General features: G+C 47.7%; 1 protein-coding gene across 2 annotated transcripts in view; it reads right to left on the bottom strand.

Annotated features, from left to right (window-relative positions):
* Positions 1–6,889: 6,889 nt before the first annotated feature.
* Positions 6,890–20,093, bottom strand: part of LOC138503107 (uncharacterized) — a 112,003-nt gene continuing 98,799 nt past the window's right edge. For both annotated transcript variants that reach the window (XM_069622616.1, XM_069622617.1), the window contains 5 exons: positions 17,999–18,135; positions 15,357–15,446; positions 14,307–14,515; positions 12,985–13,191; positions 6,890–8,501 (listed from right to left, as the gene is read on the bottom strand). In XM_069622616.1, the coding sequence (XP_069478717.1) occupies positions 8,205–8,501; positions 12,985–13,191; positions 14,307–14,515; positions 15,357–15,446; positions 17,999–18,135 (940 nt within the window). In that variant the 3' untranslated portion in view covers positions 6,890–8,204. The remainder of the gene's footprint in view (positions 8,502–12,984; positions 13,192–14,306; positions 14,516–15,356; positions 15,447–17,998; positions 18,136–20,093) is intronic.

Raw genomic sequence — 20,093 nt, 5'->3', positions numbered from 1 at the left:
GAGCCCCCGCCCCTTTCACGCTTAACTCCAAAGCGTCTGGGATTTTCAAAATGCACATGACTCGGGACAGAACCAGTATGGAGCGCAAGGCATCCCTCCATGCTCCGAGCAGGGTCTTAAATTCGCCCCGCCCTAACCACCCACGTGAACCGAGTGCGTTGCCGACCCCAACGTCTTGGCGGGCTAGTGCACCGGCTGCCCTACAAATGAACCGAGCTTGTTCAACACAATGTTACTATGCAACCGCTTATCAGAGGCTTGCAACAGTGAACATGCACTTGTCGGTTTTCGCATGTTCACGCAGTCCCCTTATAAATAAACTCTCCCTCGCCTTGTAGCATTCAACACACACAAGGGACCTAACCCAACACTGCCGTAACACCACTTCTCCCTATTCGTGCTGGCACCAACAGGAATTTTCAACAGGAACAACACCGCCGTTACATTGGCACCTGCCTGCCTCGCTCTCTGGGTCCCCGATAGGCCAGTCAGCGGAACACTGCTAACATGGGACCTATCAAACCCTCAGTCTGGGAAGCAGATGCCACCAAGATTCTATCCAGTCCAATAAGCATTGATATTAACCCTTTTTGTTGAGCATTGGCACAAACCCATATCCAACCACCCTCACGCATTGGACACCCCCCAGCAGCCTGCACCTTTGCCATTTTAACTCTGCAAACACGTGCAACACAATCGACACGTGCACAAGACAACAGCGTCAGCATGATCAAAACCAATCATATGGTCCGCCTGGCCATCTCTGAGTAACTGATGGCTTCTCCTTTTTTACAGTGACTACACGGAACCAGTATTTCTACAAACCCCGCTGCCGCCATCCCTAAGAAGGATCCTTAACTCTTCAGCCTCTGGTAAGATCATGTATTTATCAATCCATGACATCAAGCTATATAAGCCACTTTTTACAAACTCATCTCTCAACCCCTCCTCACCCTCTCCCACCCCGCTCTTCGTTCCTCCTCGGTACAACCTGTGAACAAATGCTTTGGTACCATAAATGTATACGCACACCGTCACTACGACGGCACTTCACACTCCACCACGAACAATGTGCATACTGTTCGTGAATGTATGATCCAAAACTCTTATCCTGTCACAAACACACACACAAATCACTGCACATGCAGAGCCTTGACAAAGACTTCGGTCGAAACACGTGTTGGCTTTTCTCTCATGCACCTAGCACACTTTGTGCCAGGACAATGGTTACAACAAATCAAAAAATTCAAATGGAATGTGCGTAACACGAACAAGGTGTCTTTGACGTCCTTCAACAAGCAAACGCGACCATGGTCATCAACATAATCCAGCGCCACCACCAACGAGGCTTGCCTGCCCACCAGTATACAATTACCGTTGGGAACTTCAGAGTGTTTTCCCTAGCAAACCTTGTGCCAGGCTACCAGGCTGCAGAAAATAAGCAATCACTCAACCAAACGAAGTGATAGCACAGGGGTCTGCCCTTCCTCTAATCTCTAGACCACCCTACTTATCAAAGTAATCACGCACCCACCCACCGATCCTCATCACACAGACTAATTCATGTGTTGCGTGCCTTGTCCTGGGCCTAGTCTCAAGCAGCCCGCCTGAGAGTCACATAAAATACCTGCCACTTAAAAAGCGGTAGGATCTGTCGCCCAAATCTGTAGCTGGTAGGGCAGCTTTAAAAGCAGTAGCCTACTGCCTAAATCAGTAGGGTTGGCAATCATGCCATTGGATGGGGCGCCTCGCTATACTAGTGCCTCGCGCATATTCTGAAATCCTTCCGCCTCTTCGGTGAGAAAGTCCCCAGACACCACTGGCTGCGACAGGCGCAGCCAGACACCTCACCCCGGCGGGTACCCACTGATAGTGCCAGGTGGACTTTCATCCCGGGAAGACTGGCGGGGGAAGCCCCAGACGCAGACATTTGCCCTCTGCCCCACTGGGAACCGGTGGCACAGCAGCTCCCTGCCCTCCTCTGCGCAGGAACCTGGTGACGACGCAGAGTAAACACGTTTATCTGCAAACGTGCTCTTGATTGCGATCGCACGGGATTATCACTCCAGGTGAGCCACGCCCAAAAGCGGTGCAAAGGTGGCTGCCACCAAGAACCCGCACCGGTAAGCCCCGGATGACATTGGGCCCAGCCACGTGCGCGTGGATGTGCGTGTTTTCACACTTACAAGCAATGATTCAATTACATCAGCATTATACGAACCTTGACCACCCCCCTCGCAATGGGGACCTCACATCCCCGTGCAAACACGTGTCTTTGAAATCTAAATGTTTACACCGAGGAACGCAGGGAAGGCCAGACTCCCGCTTCAAGGATTTCAAGCAACATTCACACAGATGCTAGCGTCTGGACAGAGTCCCTGTAAAGGGGAGGCTGGAAGCCAAAATGAACAATGCACACTTTTTTATTTTATTTTTTTATCCAAAGCAATAAAGAGCACATGATCTTGCAGAGGTGATACCTTCGTTAGGCCAACTTATGTTTTTGTTAGCTAGCTTTCAAAATCATATGGGTTTCACGAGGCAGCGACCGCTAGACCCCTTTTCTCTCAAGAATGTTCACCAATCAAAGACAACTTTAGCCCTGTGTAAGGAATGCCATTGAGGGGCAGCTGACAGGCTTGGAGGGAGTAACGAGGGTCATTCATGCCAAACAGCGTCATTGCTATTTTCAAACACACTGCAGCACAGGAATTTGCCAACTTCCCTCTCTAGGGAACACAGCGTAGACACAGGCGTTTGTGATGAAAGCCTGCCCTCTAGTGGCGAGAGGCGCATTTAACTCTAGGACGGGCATCCTGCTTCTCAACAGCTTCGCGGACAGGTTCGCCGCTAGGATGGCTCATGGGAGAAGGGTCCCAGCGTCGTTTCAAAGTCAGGACATCATCTGACCGTGGGAAGAGTTAACCCCCTCCAAACCCCTATTTCTGTACAACTGGTGGAGGGAAGATTACCCCTCCCACGTTCTCCAAATGTGTTGTGCTCCGTTACAAGTGCGCCCTGCCCTGACGCAATGCTCCATATTAGCAACGCTACGGAGGATGATGATTGCAACACACGTTCTACTGCCCCATTACCCAAAACCACCACTAACACCTTGCCCTCTGCATACAAGACTGCATACCTAGCGCCCACATATCCTGGAAACAACACCCCACCCTCTCCTTTCTTACCTCCCCTGTACTGGATGGGCTTGCCAATACACCAAGGAGTAGCAACAGCAGCCCCCAAGCGCCAGCCTGCCCCCCCCCCACCGTGCCCACCAATTACATGACCAAATCCGCACCGAAATCACACCATCCCCTACACAATCTAGCACTCATCACCACCAGCCACACTACCATCCACTCAAGCCAGTAATCTCCCACCCATCACAACCCCATCACACACCAACAAGACCCCACATGACACACATCACCCCCCACCCTAACCACACCCACAACTCCTTGCCGAGGCACACCACGTCTATATAGACTCCGCACCAGACTGATCCATCACTCAAACCCGCCCAAACAGTGACAACCACACCACAAAGCCAACAAAAAAAACCATGAGCACCCCACGCACACCACTAACTGCCCAGCACACCTCCAGAACTCACTCGGACACACCCACAACCCACCAAGTACCCCCCATCCCCCTCACATCCCCTGGGCACTCAACACACGCTCCTTGTGCACCCATGCCATGAATATCCATGACCTAATATGAGCCAAAGATCTCGACTTCCTAGCCGTAAGAGAAACCTGGCTGCACAAGGCAGTTGGCCTCTCCCTATCCATAGCCACCAACTACTCTATCCTAAGAGCTGACAGAGATGGCAACATAGGTGGAGGTGTCGCCATCATATCCAAATCATCCCTCCTCAACACCACCACCTGGCTACAAACTCCGACTAGCCAAAATTGAATCCAACCCCCAATCCACCATCAACATACTACTCCTCTACCGCCAACCAAACACCTCCAGCACCCCCGACACCGACATTCCCTTGCTCATTGCCCCTCTCCTAAAGCGTAAAACAAAACTCCTAGGAGATTTCAATGTAGGTTAAAAAGACCCCTGCGGCCTGAAGGCTACAGCCCTGACCACAGCTCTTGAAGAAATTAACTTCTCCCAACTGGTGTTTTCCCCTACCCACGACAAAGGCCGAATCCTCGATTGGATCCTACCCAACAACCTATCCATGCAAGTGACCGCCACTGACCCTGTACCATGGACGGATCATGCACTGATCCCCTGTGCCATGTTGCCCACCCTGCCCCCACCCCGTGACAGGTACCCCTCCCCCGCCATCATTGCTAGACACACCCGCAAACTGACCAAAGAACTACTGGCACCCACCACCCTTGCCACCCTTAAAGCGCAACCAGACACCACCGACTGACCGAAGCCATCCTCGCCACCTACAATGCAGCACTCCTCAGCGCCCAAGACCACCTGCCACACTCAAGGCCACCTCTCGCAGAAAAAACAACCATCACAACTGGTTCAGAGAAGAGTTAATAGCACTCCGCAAACTCAGCCGTGCCCAGGAACACCTGTGGTGCAAAAATCTGACCCCCATCAATAAGGAAGCCTGCAATACCATTGCCCACACCCATTAAACAGCTATCCTGACCACAAAAGCCAGCATCTACAACGTCAGAATTAACAAAGCTAGCTCCAACACTAGAGAGCTCTTCAAAATAATCAAGGAGCTTGAAACTCCAGCACCATCAAACAACAGCTTCCACAAAGACAAAGCCTGGTGCACCCCCATACAATCTGCCCTTGCCAACAAAATCCACAAGCTTGGAGACAAACCCATTCTCAGAAAATCCCTCCTTCCTCCCCCAAGTCTCAAGCCCCCTGCACCAACCAGCCCTGTCACTCCCCAAATCCCCCTTCTACTTCTCCCCTGTCCCCCCTACAGATGTAACCACCACCATACGACACCTCAAAGCTACCAACTGCACGGGCGACATATGCCCGGCCACCTTATTACGATGTGCGCAGACTCACTTGCACCCACAATTGCCAATTTCATCAATGCCTCATTGACCTCCCACATAGACCCCAACCCATCAAAGAAGCCTGGGGCACACCACTCCTGAAAGAAATCCCTCTCGAGACTGCACCCTCCCCACCAACTACTGCCCTATTACCACAGTACCCTACCTTCTAAAAATCCTTGACCGCATCGCCTACCAACAACTCCAAATACATCTTGAAACCAACAACCTCCTAGGCTCCCGCCAATCAGGTTTTAGACCCAGACAGCACAGAATCAGCCCTCCTTGACATTAAGATCCAGCTGGACCTCATCCGTGATGCAGGGGATATCGCCATCCTCCTCTTAATAGACCTCTCTGCAGCATTTGACCTTGTAGACAACAAGATCTTCTGCCACCACCTCACCGCCACCTCCAACCTTTCCACCGATGAATGCACCTGGATCGAAGCCTTCCTATCCGGACGATCCTCTAGGGTCTTCGGCAGGGCTGAAGCAGCTGACCCCATCCCTGTCTCCTACAGTGTCCCACATGGATCCTGCCTCTCGCCTGTCCTGTACAACATGTACACAAAGCCATTCTTCAACCACCTGGACAGCCTTAACATCCATACACAAATTTCACCAACGACACACAGGTCCTCATCAAACTCACCGGCCACCACAAACTAGATTCCACCAACATCAATCGTATCTTCAGCATCATACAGGCCTGGATGGCTACACAGAATCTCTGCCAGAACAAGGACAAAACAGAGCTCCTCATAGTCGGCTCCTTACTCTGCCGCAAAAACCTCGACCCCAACTTTACTTCATTCTGCATCGATGGTAACATCACCCCTGTATCACCACACATCAAAACACTGGGTGTTTACCTCGATGCTGAGCTCAATATGCAAATACACGTCAAGGCAATTGCCTCATCTGCAGCCTATTTCAAACTTCTCAATCTCTCCAGAAAGTTTCTAAGCACAAGCAACTGACTCACCTTAGCGAGGGCCATCATCGGGAATAAACTGGACTACTGTAATGCCATCCTCGCAGGAACCTCAAGAAAAAAAAAAAACCTTAACAAACCTCAGTAGTTTCAAAATAACTCCCTCAGAGTAGACTGGAGCCTGAAACCTTCAGACCACATCTCGTCTGCAAGATGTGATGCACACTGGCTTCCCATGAAAGCACGGGTAGAGTTGAAAATCCTGTCCATCACGCACAGCTTCCTCCACAACACCACCCCCATACCTCACCCCCTGCATCTCCAGAAATTCACACACACGCAGCCTACGCGCCTCATCCTCACCTCAATAGGAAAAGGGCTGGCGGATCCTGCTTCAACTCCATCGCCCCCACTCTCTGGAACACTCCACCACCATTTCCACAAGATGAACCCCCTAGAGAGCTCTTCAATAAAATCAACATGGTTTAACAAATACCCCTGAACCCAACCAATGATATGCAGCACCCTCAGCCGTGATCTACAACTCTAACACTTGCATTGCCTGTATATGGCTTGAATGCTATTGTCTGTTACATTAACTGTGTTTACACCGCATATGCTGTAACCTTCAGCACCAGGATACCTCTGGGTCTGGGCGTTATCAACAAAATGATATAAATAAAATAAATAAAGATGCTGCGGCCACTGCCACAGCAGGGCCCGGTGGCACTGAAATGCAAGATGTGGGAAATTAGACGCACTCTGCTGGCATTAATCACTAAACCGCTTGTAGTTTATGGGAAGTAAATTGGAGGATATCTTTCATTGTTTCAGGACGGGGGTGGGTAGGGGAGGGCTTGTTATTCTGTTTTGGTACAGGGTTTATTGCTGCCTGTTACACTTAGAGCTCCAGAGTAGGCACAAAAACATCCTGACTCGTCTTCCTGGAATGATTTCATTTTATTGAATTGATAAAGCGCTTTCTGCCAAAAGAAAATTAAAAAGAACAGTACAATCAGTGAAATGCAGCACCAATTTAAACAGGGGTGAGGGGTGCAAACATATCAGTAAATAAAATGAAGGGACAGAGGATAAGCTTTGAGTCTAGATTTAAAAATACGAAGAGGTGGATGACCCACTCTCTGCAGCAGGCACTTTAACACTCTGTGCTGTCTGACTCCTCTTGGAACCTTTTGATTTGATTTCGTGCCCGCATTTCAATATTTCTACCTGGGGAGATTTGTTGACTGTGGATTAATTATAATTCAATATTCAACAGAGAATTTCTAAATAGATTTTATTACCTTTCATGGCCGGTAGGAAAACATTACCAGGTTTGTTGGGGGGCTCAGGCCACAGATCTTTGAAGGATTTCTTATTTACTGGAGATCTGATGTGCTAGGCCCCCTTCCCCAATCCCCTCCATTTCTACTTTCTACAATCAAATCAGGAGCTGTGTGAAAGGCTGGCAGGGCTGGGGAAGAGGCGGTGAGGCCAGATATGCAAGCAACTCTACTCCAGTCCTTTCGGCCTCTTAGTGACACCAGACTGTGGATCAAATCTCGTGATCTGCTTAGACGATCGACCTCGCAAATTCACGGAGAACATCCCCAAATGTGCAGCGGCTGCCTAACCAAGAGGAGGATCATGGTTTCCAGGTGCTACTGAGTCGGCTCAGTTTTGCACCAGAGACCTGGGCTTGAAAGCCCCTTTAACCCTCTGCCAGTAGGGTATGCATTAATAAAATCGCGGAAAAAAGTCATCAGCACAAAAAAAAAGAAATCGCGGAAAAAATGTGATTTGACCCGGTAAAGGTGTACCCCATTATACCATTTAAGGGGAGCGGGGTGTCTCCCGCTCCCCTTAAATGGTATAATGGGTCTGTGGGTTGCGGGGGCGTCCCCTGCAATCCATTACATGGATTGCAGCGGCAAAACCACAGCCTTTTAGCTGCGATTTTTTGTGTAAACAGCAATTTTTGCAGCGATTTGAACACATGGAACCACCAGTAGGGCACCTTGAACCTGGTGGAATACTCGAATCATGGGCTCAGCTCATCTCTTGGTCCGCCAAAGTGACTTGAAAGTACATTGATGCCTACAAGTTGTAAACTCGGCCTTTGAGTCTCATCTGGAGATTTCACAGCCTAGTCGTGAAGCAGTGGCCGTACTGTGAACATTTTCAGTGTGCCAATGTCGTCGCATTCCTCTAGGTGCCATTATGCCAGCACAAGTCCAGTCCCTTGAATTGGAGAAGTCATTGTCGTTGGCACTCACTCAACGGGCGAGCTTCCCCAGTCACTGTGAAATCTGCCTGGAGGACGTTGGAAGAGGCCGCTGTCTCTTGGAAGGGCTGCTGCCCGCCAGCGAAAACAGAGAAGGGTCCCGGCTCCAGCACCCACTGGTCTGTCCACACAGCCCGCTTGGTGTACTTCACCTCAAAGACGGCTGCCACTGAGCCAACAGCCGGGATCGTGACACGGTTGACACCGACGAGCTGCCAGCGTGGGACCGGTACTGATGCCTGCCCCCATCGTAGGTACAGCTGGACCACCTACACAAGGAGCAAAGGAGACAGAGGTGAGAAGCAGAGCGACAGGTCAATAATACCAGCCCTTTTCAGTCAAGTCTATTGCCATAAATCTGTCACAATGCTTATGGAAGACCATCAAATGAGATGGATAACCATGAATTGATCGAATCCGATAATTTCCAAAGGAGAAAAAAAACTAAAGTTCTTTGAACGAAAATAACTTTTGTTTTTGTCTCCCGCGGATATTTCGGACCAATGCTTCCCCCACCCCCTTACATAACTTCGAGCGGCAGACTTCGATGTGCTGCCGCCTCCCCCCTCACTCTGCGACGTCGGTTCCCTTCACTTGCATGCATTGTAACCTGTGCCTCAGGGTCCCTTTAAAAAAAAAAAATGTATGTGAGTCGCGGGGTCCACCTCTGCAACCCCTGATAGAATTACAGTGAACAAGGGTGCGGGGAACACCCCTGCATCCTCCACCCCCCTTGTTCACTGGAATTAAACAGAAGGGTGGACGTTTTCGAAACTGTAGGCTGTATGTCATTTTCCTACAGCCGAAATTCGAACATATCTACCATTTGGTTTTTTATTTTCAGGATTTTATATGGCTCCCGTTTTATGCCACATGAAAGACCATCAAGTTAAGTCATAACAGTGTCAAGGTGCTTATAGGAAACACTGAATGACTGTTAGCCCTGGCCCTACAGGTTGTTCTACCAATGTAACAAAAGTACTGATAGAAACAATTTGTTACACCGTTTGCGTTTTCAGCCGCCTGACTTCTAAATCTTCCATATAGTCAACTCTTGCGGGTCAAAAGGATTGTGAGCGACTATGAACATAGTAGAGTTGAACAAGATAAAATGGATAATTAATGTATTGACCGGGGCTCCCGCAACAAGGATCTGACTCCTTTACTAGAGCCAGTTGGTGAGATTCCCAGGGAAGCCCCTTTATCCCAGAAACAGCCACGGAGTCCCCCTGATATGGGTTTTGCCTCTACCTATTCCATACACAGCACTAAAACCAAAAATACTATCATAAAACATTGGAACATCATTAAAAAGGACAGTGTGCCATTTGTTCAGATTACCCTCAGTAGTTACCTATGAACGCAGCTACAACTTGAGAAACGTATTGATCAAGATGAGTGACGTTAGGAAATCCAACACAGGAGAGTATACGAAAAGGTACTTTCCCATATAGAGTGTTAATTGTAATAATGTGAGCCAGGTGAACATCGTACACCACCCTCGTTCAAGAGAAACTATTTTAAATCCCTTTGCTGCCTGTAATACATCATGTTTTATTTATAGCATTAGATGCCCTTGCAGCATAGATTATATTGATTAATCTAAGCTTGCTGCGAAGATTCGTTGGATAGGATTCATGTCAGAACACCGATTCCTAATGCACGTTCCCGATTACCCGACAGACTTTCGGGAGTCACAGTAACTAGGAAGAGCAACAAGCGTTCCCATTCCTCCAAAGGCTTGTTTCGAAGGCATTGGGGGTTGCCATGGCGACGATGGCCACTAGTTCGTCTGCAGTCACGTATCGCTCTGGTTTCCCGGTCACGTGACTCCCGCGTTGTGGTCACGCATATTTAAGCACGCCCCGTTTGCTGCTTCGGTGCTTCTGATCGTTTTCTTAGGATTACTACAGTGGCGCTTGATATATTGGATCTTGTCCCTTCTTGACCTTTTGCCTGTCTCTTGGATTTTGCTCTTGTCTTGCCCTCGGTACTTTTGCTTCGAACTTCTGCTACGAACTTTGCTGACCCGGACTTCCTTTGACCTCGATTCTTGTCTCTCGCTTTGTTTTGCCTGCTTTCCTGGATCTGACCCGGAACACTTGGATTGATTTTCTCAGTCTACCAAAGGAAGGATCAATATCCCTAGGCGTACGCGTTCCGGCGGGAATAGGATACAAGTGCTGGACTAGAGACTGCCTATATCACTTCTGGATTTTTCTGAACTGCCTAGGCGTACGCGTGCCGGCGGGAATAGGACTTGCACCGGACTGAAGAATCTTCTACACATACAGACTGGGCTTTATTCAGATTCCTCCTTTGGATTCCGTGGAGATCAAATTTCATCTTCGTTGCTTCCCGTCTTACGGAGATACAAGTAAGAGTCCTTATTTTTTTGTTCTTTCTCCAGTTATTGGTTCTTTTTGCCTTTCCTTGTCTTATATAGTTCTTGTATCATTACAGAGACTGTCTACTTCCCATCTGTTGTCATTATCTTGTCGGAATATACTGCACCTTACTCTACTGACAATCAGTGAGCCTTCAATCTGTCCTGCGAAATTGTCATTCGTCTGGAAGGAAGTTGCAGTCTTCAGGAGTTCCAGAGGGTCCTGTTTCTTCATCAAACATCTTTCAACCAATTGACCGCTCAGACTGTTTTCTTTTACACAACTGAGTGTTACATTGGTGGGAAGAATATACTACTGCACTACGGGTTCAACAGCTCCTTTTTCGGTCACCAGGCGCTTTACCCTATTAAGCTTCACTGATCTGACAATTCAGCTCCAACGTTAGGACCAAGAATCCAACCTCCGCAGTAGCTTGACATTTTTTTGGAAAGAGGGCATCAGGTGACAAGTTCATTTTCAAATACTTGAGGTAATAACCTCATCTCCACATGAGACCATTCAGAATAAACTGGATCGAAGAGAAGCCTTTTGGAACGATCGTTTGGACTCACTGACCCCCAGAGGTATGAATGAGGTATGGAATCTAGCTTTCTTCCTGTGAAGCATAGTAACTATAGGTTATTATTACTTATTTCAATATTTTTCAGCTGTATCTTTGTATGTATGTATGTCAGTTCATATAGCGCCAGCAGCCCGTAGGCATCAGGGCGCTTTAACAAACCTATATACCCAGTGCTTCCTTCCATGTGTATTCTCCAAATTTTTCTTCTATTTTTTCTCTGCACGGTTTCAAAATGCTCGTTATATCAGTACTGTTTGAAATTAACACTTGTCTACATTGACCTTTTCTTACCTTTTAAACAGTGCCTATTAAAGGAATCCATGATTGATGTGTGCAGTATTTGTTTACCTAACATTTTGTTATTTTCGGTTATCCTCGGTCTCATATGGATTCATTTCTCAAATCGATGATAGATTTCACACCTCGTACCGTGTAGACAAGGCTGCACTAATCACACGTCATTGTGAGGATTGCTTTCTTCCTACACATTCACGCAGATTCCTGCGCTCACTTGAACCTTCCTAACAATGGACCGGTGCGACATCATCGCTTCCGCATGAAGACGCCGCGGGACGTCCAGGATGCAGCCAATTCTTTGCCGCTTCCATTTTTCTTATAAATATGCCAGTTCTGCAGTGCCCTTTTCTTAACTACTACCGCTCTGAGTGAAACTCCAGCTGCTACTGTGGCCTACAAACATTTCATGGATAGGCGAGTTGGCACTATGTGTTCCTGTTCACATTGAATATCAGGGTTCCTACTGAGAGTGCTCTTCATGCTTTTCAGCACACGATAGACAGACGCACGCAGTTTTCAACGTTTGGAGGCGTGTGTTTCTAGATATGTGCAGGTAGACCTCGTCATGAACTAGAGAGGATGTTATAATCAGAGGCTATTCGGATTTTGATTTATATACTATAGATTCCATGTCTGTCTTTATCATTTTTAGAGGCAGGAATGTCTAATTTTGATCTGAGACAGGTAGGATCGTTTCTCTAAACCGCCTGCCATAGCCTACCGTTTTGGTTATATATTGGGAATCACTAAATAGGGTCACTGTTGCGTCATTCTTTTCACATTATAGATCTGCATGATGAAGGATTTCATTATCTGAAACGCATTGGCTTGTCTGTGTGCATCCTTTTGGAGACATGATTTCTATGGACCATTGAAGAATTTTTTGATATTTAGCGCGCACACACTATATGGTCTGAATGTGCTTAGTTGATTATCAACCCACATGTTGAACGCACAGCAACTCTGCTAAACTGGTTACGCTGCACGGGCCATTATAACTCAATAGTGCCTGTTGGGATTGCTGTAATGCTCCTTTTCCGTTTCCTGTAATTACATGCTTTTAATTAAGTTACTCTTAGAGATGTGAAGTGGTTGGCTGTGCCCTCTCCTTTTGTTTTCTAGACGCCTACATGATTTCATACTGCCTGATGGATATCACAGCATAAGCTATTGAAACCTGCTGGACTCAATGAGGAAAGTGACATCTAATGGTGTGAACCTGACAATGGGATGCACCAAATGCCACATCTGTGTCACTTCCTGTAGGTGACATATGAATAAGTCAGGAGAGGATTTCCTTGGATGACATGAAGAGTTGAGGATTTTGTTGTGGTTCTTCGTTATCTGGGTGCCACGGGAGCAAACTCCTTCACTTGGGAGGTCAATTAGGGGAGACTGAAGAAGTATTTTTGTGTAGGCGATTACGTGAGGGTTCGAATGAGGGAGCGGGAAGGAGGATGTAGAGAAAGGTGGCAGTTGCCTTACCTCCTGTCCATCCCTTTTTCCAATATTTTCCACCTCTACAGAAATAATCAGGTGCCCACAGATGGGCAAGGAGGTAGCAGACAGAACCAGGTTACTGTAGCGGTAGGTGGTGTAGGAGAGTCCATAGCCAAATGGATACAGCGGGATTTGATCCCCATAGTAACGGTACGTCCGGCCCTCCATGGTGTAATTCTCCATCGCCGGCACCTGGAAAAGAAATGAGGAGTGTTTTGCTAGGTCTGCTTTATTGATGATAACTGATTAATTCCTGGCAATGGGCAACAGCAGTATGCTGAGAAGACAACTATTCAACAGTGCTCAGTCTCAGACCATTGTCCTGGGTTGCCTCTGAACCCTCCAGAAAGCTCACAATCTTCCAGATCGATGAAATGTATCATAACCCGGGAAATATCGACTTAAAGTAGCAGCCTATGAGCTTAGTCTGTGTACCCAACCCCATTACAATTCAAGGAAATGATGTCCTGAAAAATACTGAATTCTGCCTTAATAAGACCCTCCTCCCAGAGAAGATAAAAATACTACCTTTCAATATCATATGTAGCAACTCCCCTTCCGACTCTCCCATAATCACTGATACCCTTGCATAGTCCCCAAGGGACTTCCACCTAGAGGAAACCATTGCCCAACTCCTAGCAGACCCTCACATATCACCCAACAGATCCTCACTCAGTGAAGAGATGCCCACATTGCCGCAGTAGAGCCATGTGTCCCAACACACTCTTGCGTAGTCCCCAAGGGACCTTCACCTAGAGGAAACCCTTGCCTAACTCCTAGCAGACCCTCACATATCACCCAACAGATCCTCACTCAGTGAAGAGATGCCCACATTGCCGCAGTAGAGCCATGTGTCCCAACACACACTTGCGTAGTCCCCAAGGGACCTTCACCTAGAGGAAACCCTTGCCTAACTCCTAGCAGACCCTCACATATCAACTAACAGATCCTTGCGCGTTATCAATGTCACTGGGCCTAGTAAGATCGTTTTTATGTTGTGCTGTGTTCTCCCTTGTTCCCCTCCCTTGCCTAGTCGTGCTCTGAAACACTTGTGTACGAGCGCGATACAAATAAAATATCATATCATATCACTCAATGAGGAGATGCCCACATTGCCGCAGTAGAGCCATATGCGTCCCAACACACTCGCGCGTAGTGCCAGCAGACATGTTATTTATCCTCTGCTTCTCCTCTTGTGTCTCATGACTGCCCCCAAGTATAACTCATTTTAGCTGCTAAATAAACACTTGTAATATATAGGATGGCGTGGCCACCATCGCCCAAAGTAAATATTCTTAATGCCGTACCTGATCCATGCTAGCCGGCCAGGTGGCAGGCAGCCTGCCCGCAGGGTTGGCCATGCCCACATTCAGCAGCATGTTGGCAATGGCGAGGCCGGTGGCCTGCGCTGGGAAGAAGCACTCCACAATGGCACGGACGCCCTCGCTGTGCTTGGCCCAGGAGACATCCAGCGGGCCGGCATTGAAAAGTAGCAGAATGGTGGGACGTCCGGCAGCTGGCAAGGGAGGAAAGGGAAGGTAACAGTCATGTCTGGAACAGGGTTTTTAATGGGTATTCATAGTCAGGTCCCACTTACAGAGTGGCAGTGCCACCTCAATGGAAGGGGGCAGGTGGTGTTAGGCTGTTTACGCATGTGTTCTACTGCAAACCAATAGTGAAGTGGATCAGAAGAGGGGGGAATGAAATGTGGGCTTATCACATTGATGGATTTGGGGCTGTTTGACTGGTATTATTATTATGAAATGTATTGAGCACTGACCTAGCTTCGAGAAGCAACAGAGCTTTACAGAGGTATACACCAATACAGATACAGGACGGAGCGCTTTGTAGAGGTAACAACAGAACAGATATACAGCGGGGGTAGGTTTCAGAGGGGCACAGAGGATGGGTACAGCTGTACAGGGTGGCAGGGAGGAGAGGGGCAGGTGGTGTCTAGCGAGACAGGTGGTGAGAGGGGTCACATGATGGCCTGTTATAAATACAATGTCACTTTAGTATGGGAAGTCTCCAGTTAGCCCCTATACATAATACCTAATAAACCAGTGAACGAACTATGAGGCCTTAGTGTCTTCCTGGATCCTCTCTGTGCCCTTCACGACAAATGATATTGGACATTTGGAAAAGTGATCACATTATTTCTAAGGGCGTATAATTTTATTACAGAGTATTCTACTTATTTACAAGAAGCCATACAAATGAACTAAAAACACATGAGGGTGATTAGAAAATCCAGCAATGGATTAGCTTTAATATCAGTTTGGAGTCTTTAGACATTTGTATGGCACATTGAGTATTTCTTATGGTACAAGACCTGGGTTAGGTGAGGTGGTGCTTACCGGCGGTGACCGCATCCTTCAAGAGATCATTCTGGAAGCCAGGCAGCGAGAGGTTCATTCGGTCATTCCCTTCAGACTCAATGCTGGTTCCTGAGGAGGATAAAGGCAGGAGCTGAAACGTGCCCATTCTGGGGACGCATTAATAACACGTCCATTTTGTTCACGCTTCAGTAAACTGTCAAGCTTGTTGTTGGCGGAATCTTTTCGAAATGCTCTAACATTTAGTTTTAAGGTTGCTATTTTGCACGCTAGGTTTAATATTTCTTTCTGTGAATTGTATTTTGTACTTTTTAGACAAAGGGTAGTTCTTCTTTCAAAATCTATATTTACTTTCACGATTTTTTCAGGCATATCAGAACAGAGAGTCTTCTCTTTGACTGTAATTAGAGAGAACTCATAAGAGATGACAGTCACTTTTGTTTTTCCAAATTTTTCTTGGAGCATATTTTGGGATGTTCATTTTAAACATTGCTGGCTTTTCAATCACGAATAGAACAATCGCATCAACCACAAAGACAATAATCAAACAGCTTAGATTAATAATACGAATAGAACAGTGCCTAGATGCCGCTAGGTTAGGAGCCCTATAAACATTTTAAAATAAATAAATATAATAATAATAATGATTTTGTTTGCTACACATTTTGCCATTTTGTACTGCTGTAGAAAGCTTACCCAACTAATGGCATCCACCATGAAAGGATGGATGTCTAGGTTAGCAACGCAAATGCGATTGTTTTAGTTGTAGCGCTTAGAACCACGGAAATGTTAACGTGGCCCATACACAAGCCTAGTATTTTAAACGTCATTGAATTGTATTTAGTGGCACGTATGGTCTGGATTGGAATATTGACTTTTGAGGGCAGGCAACAGACAGAACCATTCAGAAAAAAATGATATTTTCTTTACAATATCTCTCGGCTGAGAAAAGCTGAGCTTGGAAAAACAATGGACTCAATGGTATATGATATGTGGCATTTATAACACGCCTGTACACAAGTGTTTCTAGGCGCTACACATTATGGGAGACATTGGGGATCATTACGAGGTAGGAGATAACCATGCCGCTATTAGCAGCATGGCTACCCCCTTAACGGGTACCGGGTCCGGGCTTCCTTGAATGAGGAATTACCAGGCCATTCCCACCTTGGAGGGCCCGGTGATTCCTCATTCAAGGAACCCACCCCCATTCCCATTTGAGCCCCCCTAGGGGTCAATGGGAATGGGGAGGGTGCTGCCAATAGGCCCGTTGTTAGCACCCTGGGCTGCTTGCGGGACCCGCTAAGGACTCCTGGTTAGCTCGGCACCTTTACCGGCGCCGTTAACCCCTTGCCGCCAGGGTCGGATTAACCCCCATTGCCTAACGAGAGAGGAGAGGGAATGTTATCGGAAATAGAGTGGAACTTGCTTGTCTGTCCAATAACATTCCTCACCATCAGTCATTTTGTATGGGTGTAGCCAAAACCCTACAACCTATATCCTACCCTCCTCTACAAAACCCTACAGCCTAGTGGGGGGCGAGGGGGAAAGGGTTCCAATTTATAGTCAATAGCTGGCGGAGTTGAAGACTCAGAAGCCAAGCGTGAGAGCTAGAGGCCAAATAACCAAGTTCCGGCAATGCCGAAGAAGCAATGGATGACCAATACAGATGTGGGGAGTGTGGAAAGAAGGGGGTGAGTGACAGAGTGAAGCTAAGAGGAGGACAAATGTAGGACCCACACTTGAGTGACAACACACATACACCCTCTCTCCCTCTCTCCCCCTCTCCCCTACAGGCCTCTCAAACACGCAAGTTTAGTTCTTGACCATAAATGTGCGACATCTATGCAGCCATGACAGTCTTCCACGACAGAGGCGGAGGTGCCGAATAATGCATGAGCCTAGAGTCAAAGTCTTGAATGCATTTGGGCAGATCCAGGGAGCTTAGGGTGGAATAAAATCACCCTTCCTTTCTCAATCAAAATGGCCGCCATAGCAGCATGTGCACCCGAGGCCCCTCCCACCCAATGTGGGCTTCTGTTCTAGGTGAAAAGATCTTTAGAACAAGATCTCTTTTTTTTGTAAAATCGCTTTAGACTGCTCCATGACCACATGGATCGGTTTTTCTAAATCGAATTGTCACGCCCCTGCCGCACACGAGTATGAGCATGGACCGACAGGCTCAGTCGGACCAGGAACGGCAGGACAAGGAGAACGGGCAAGTGTGTGGGTGCCTGTGTGTGGCTGTGTTTTGGATTAGGGGATTCTTTAGTGGAGAGGGTTAGGGTGGGGTGGGGGGCGAGGTAATTACATGGAAAAGTAGGGTTTGGAGGAGGAGGGCCAAAGTAGGGATTGGAGGAGAGTGGGGTGACCCCCACCCCGATTTTTTTTATCTAAAAAAAGGGTTGTTCTGTGTTAAGACATTATGGTCTCGGCATCTACCATCAAAGGAAAAACGACCAATAGAAATCAGTCTTTTTCTCATGATAATGAGGTCTTTTCACATAAAACCATGGACTTCTTCATCGACAGTTTACTTTTCAGTACGAATAGATTTGTCACAATTCACAAAAAATGCCCTGCCGATGTACAGCAAAATAAACGTCTCTATGAATTCTTAGGATATCTTAATGTGAGTGTTGCCATGACGATACTGGACTTACCTGTTCCCAGGCACACTATGATGACGTCAGAAGTCTGCGCCACTGCCTTCACCTCAGCGGAGGAATAATTCCTGCAGCGGGGCTCGCTGCACCCCGCAGCATACTGGACTTCCACGGGTAACATTTCCAAACCATTCCTGCACACAGTGAAAAACATGCCGAATTTAGCGCCTCGAGCCCTCGCCTCAGAGAGCTCGGTGTGACCTATAGTTCACAGGTGGAAAACTCTGGCGGAGACGACTCCGCATTTCACTCTTTCACAATCATAAGGGGCATTGAAATATGGACAGATCGATATTATTAGAATTACAAGTGACTCGTAAATGAAGGTGCTGTATAGTGAATACCTTTTAACCCCTTAATCGCCATGGACGAGTCTGTTCGTCCTTTTTGCATAGACTTGCATAATAGCCTGGCAGGTAGAACGCAAGTGCGTACTCTGGAGAAACCTATTAGAATCCCTTACATGTGAAGGCATTGTCATGGAAGGGTCAGGACTACAGAGCAGCCAGACTAAAGATAGTTCTTATTTGGGCTAATGTGACAGGAAGGACCAGAGTAATACACAGGGGCGATTGCAGGTGAAACGCACTCTTAGTTCTCCACAGTGAGGCCACAACCTTGAAGTGTCGCTGAATGCCCCTCAGTTGGGGGCTAAGGGGGTCCTCCCTCTTCTGCGGGTGCGGCTGTAAAGGCTCCTGAAATCTACCTCTGAACATCACCAGGGTGCATGTTAAATGGGTCCCGGCACCCTGCCTCTCACATTTACCTTGCCGGTATCTTTTGGGTTTCTACTAGAATTTGGAGGGAGAACAGTAGCTCCTCGGCAAGCGGGGGCTGGATCCATCTGGGATTGACGGCCTTCTTGGGTCTCTGCACTAGTGAAGTGGGTTGGAGCAGCTCCCATGTTTAGGCGTCGCTACTTCCCGTCACCTCTCAATTGTACACTTCCCTCCTTGATGTTCCGCTTCCGGCTCGTTCCTCCTCTGCACTTCTGGCTCGTTCCCCCTCTACGCTTCTGGTGCATTCCCCGATCTATGCTTCCGCCGTGTTCCTCCTCTAATGCCTGGAACCTTCTCAATCTGTCTCACTGATTCTTTTTCCCCTTACATAGTCTTCAAGGTCTTATCACCTCCACCGAATATTCTCTGCTTGCCTTAGTCTTTCTCACCTCTACCCTCTGGTATCCTCTGAACAGCTCTTTCCCCCTATCTGGGGTCTGAAAAGCTTCCTTTCAACCACCTCTCCAAATTATCACACCTGTCCTTCCAATAAGCACCAATCCTCTCAAGGTCCTCCTCCCCTTCAGGCCTTCAAACTCGTCCAATCCATGCTCTTGCTCCAGACCCCTCTCTCCTTGTTTTCCACTCTTCCCCAAACACCAACCTCCTTCTTTTGAACTCCTCCATCAACCGACTGATCTTATGGGTTTGATAGGGCCTGGGTCTCACCTTCCAGCCTCTCTCTTGTGTAACAGGAATCAGGTGTGGTTGCTGGGATAGAGATTGGCTGTTGGGTTCCATGCCTTGGGGTGGTTTACAGCCCAGGTGTGGCACTTGGGATTGGCTCGTCCCACTCCTTAGGGGTCCATCCATCTGTCTGTCACACCCTGGCCTTGACTTTCAACCTCTCTCTGGAGTAAGGGAACTCAGGTGTGCAGGCTTGGTATAGGGAACTTGGGGGGGGGGGTATAGGTACATTGGAGGGGGGGGGGTCGTAGTTCTCTGGTCCAAGGTGGGCCATAAGTATCTACTAGACTGCAATTTCACGAACTGAGTCTGCCATCTTGGAGTTCCCAATTCCCTTTTATCCTAAAGGATGCTTCTATAGGGACTGAATGACTGCCCTATAGAATTCCCGGCCTTGATCATGATCCCCCATTTCTTCTTTGTAAATTGAAGCGTGGTTTATGTAGCCACATGAGGGGAGCCAGTTGTGCAGGTGCTGCCTCTCTGTGGCACGGTCATTCCTCGATTCCCTTTGTTAAGGTATTATTCTGTTTTTAGAGTTTCTGCTGTGCCATTTTCTGGATCCCTAAATCCTTTGGTTGTATCCATTTGGCCCCTGATTTTCTAGGATCTTTAGCTTATTTTTG

This window comes from Ambystoma mexicanum, chromosome 11 (assembly GCF_040938575.1).
Source record: "Ambystoma mexicanum isolate Mex_15411 chromosome 11, UKY_AmexF1_1, whole genome shotgun sequence".
In the NCBI taxonomy this organism is placed as follows: domain Eukaryota; kingdom Metazoa; phylum Chordata; class Amphibia; order Caudata; family Ambystomatidae; genus Ambystoma; species Ambystoma mexicanum.
The sequence above is the reverse complement of the archived record's forward strand: the minus strand, read 5'-3'. Positions and strand labels throughout refer to the sequence as shown.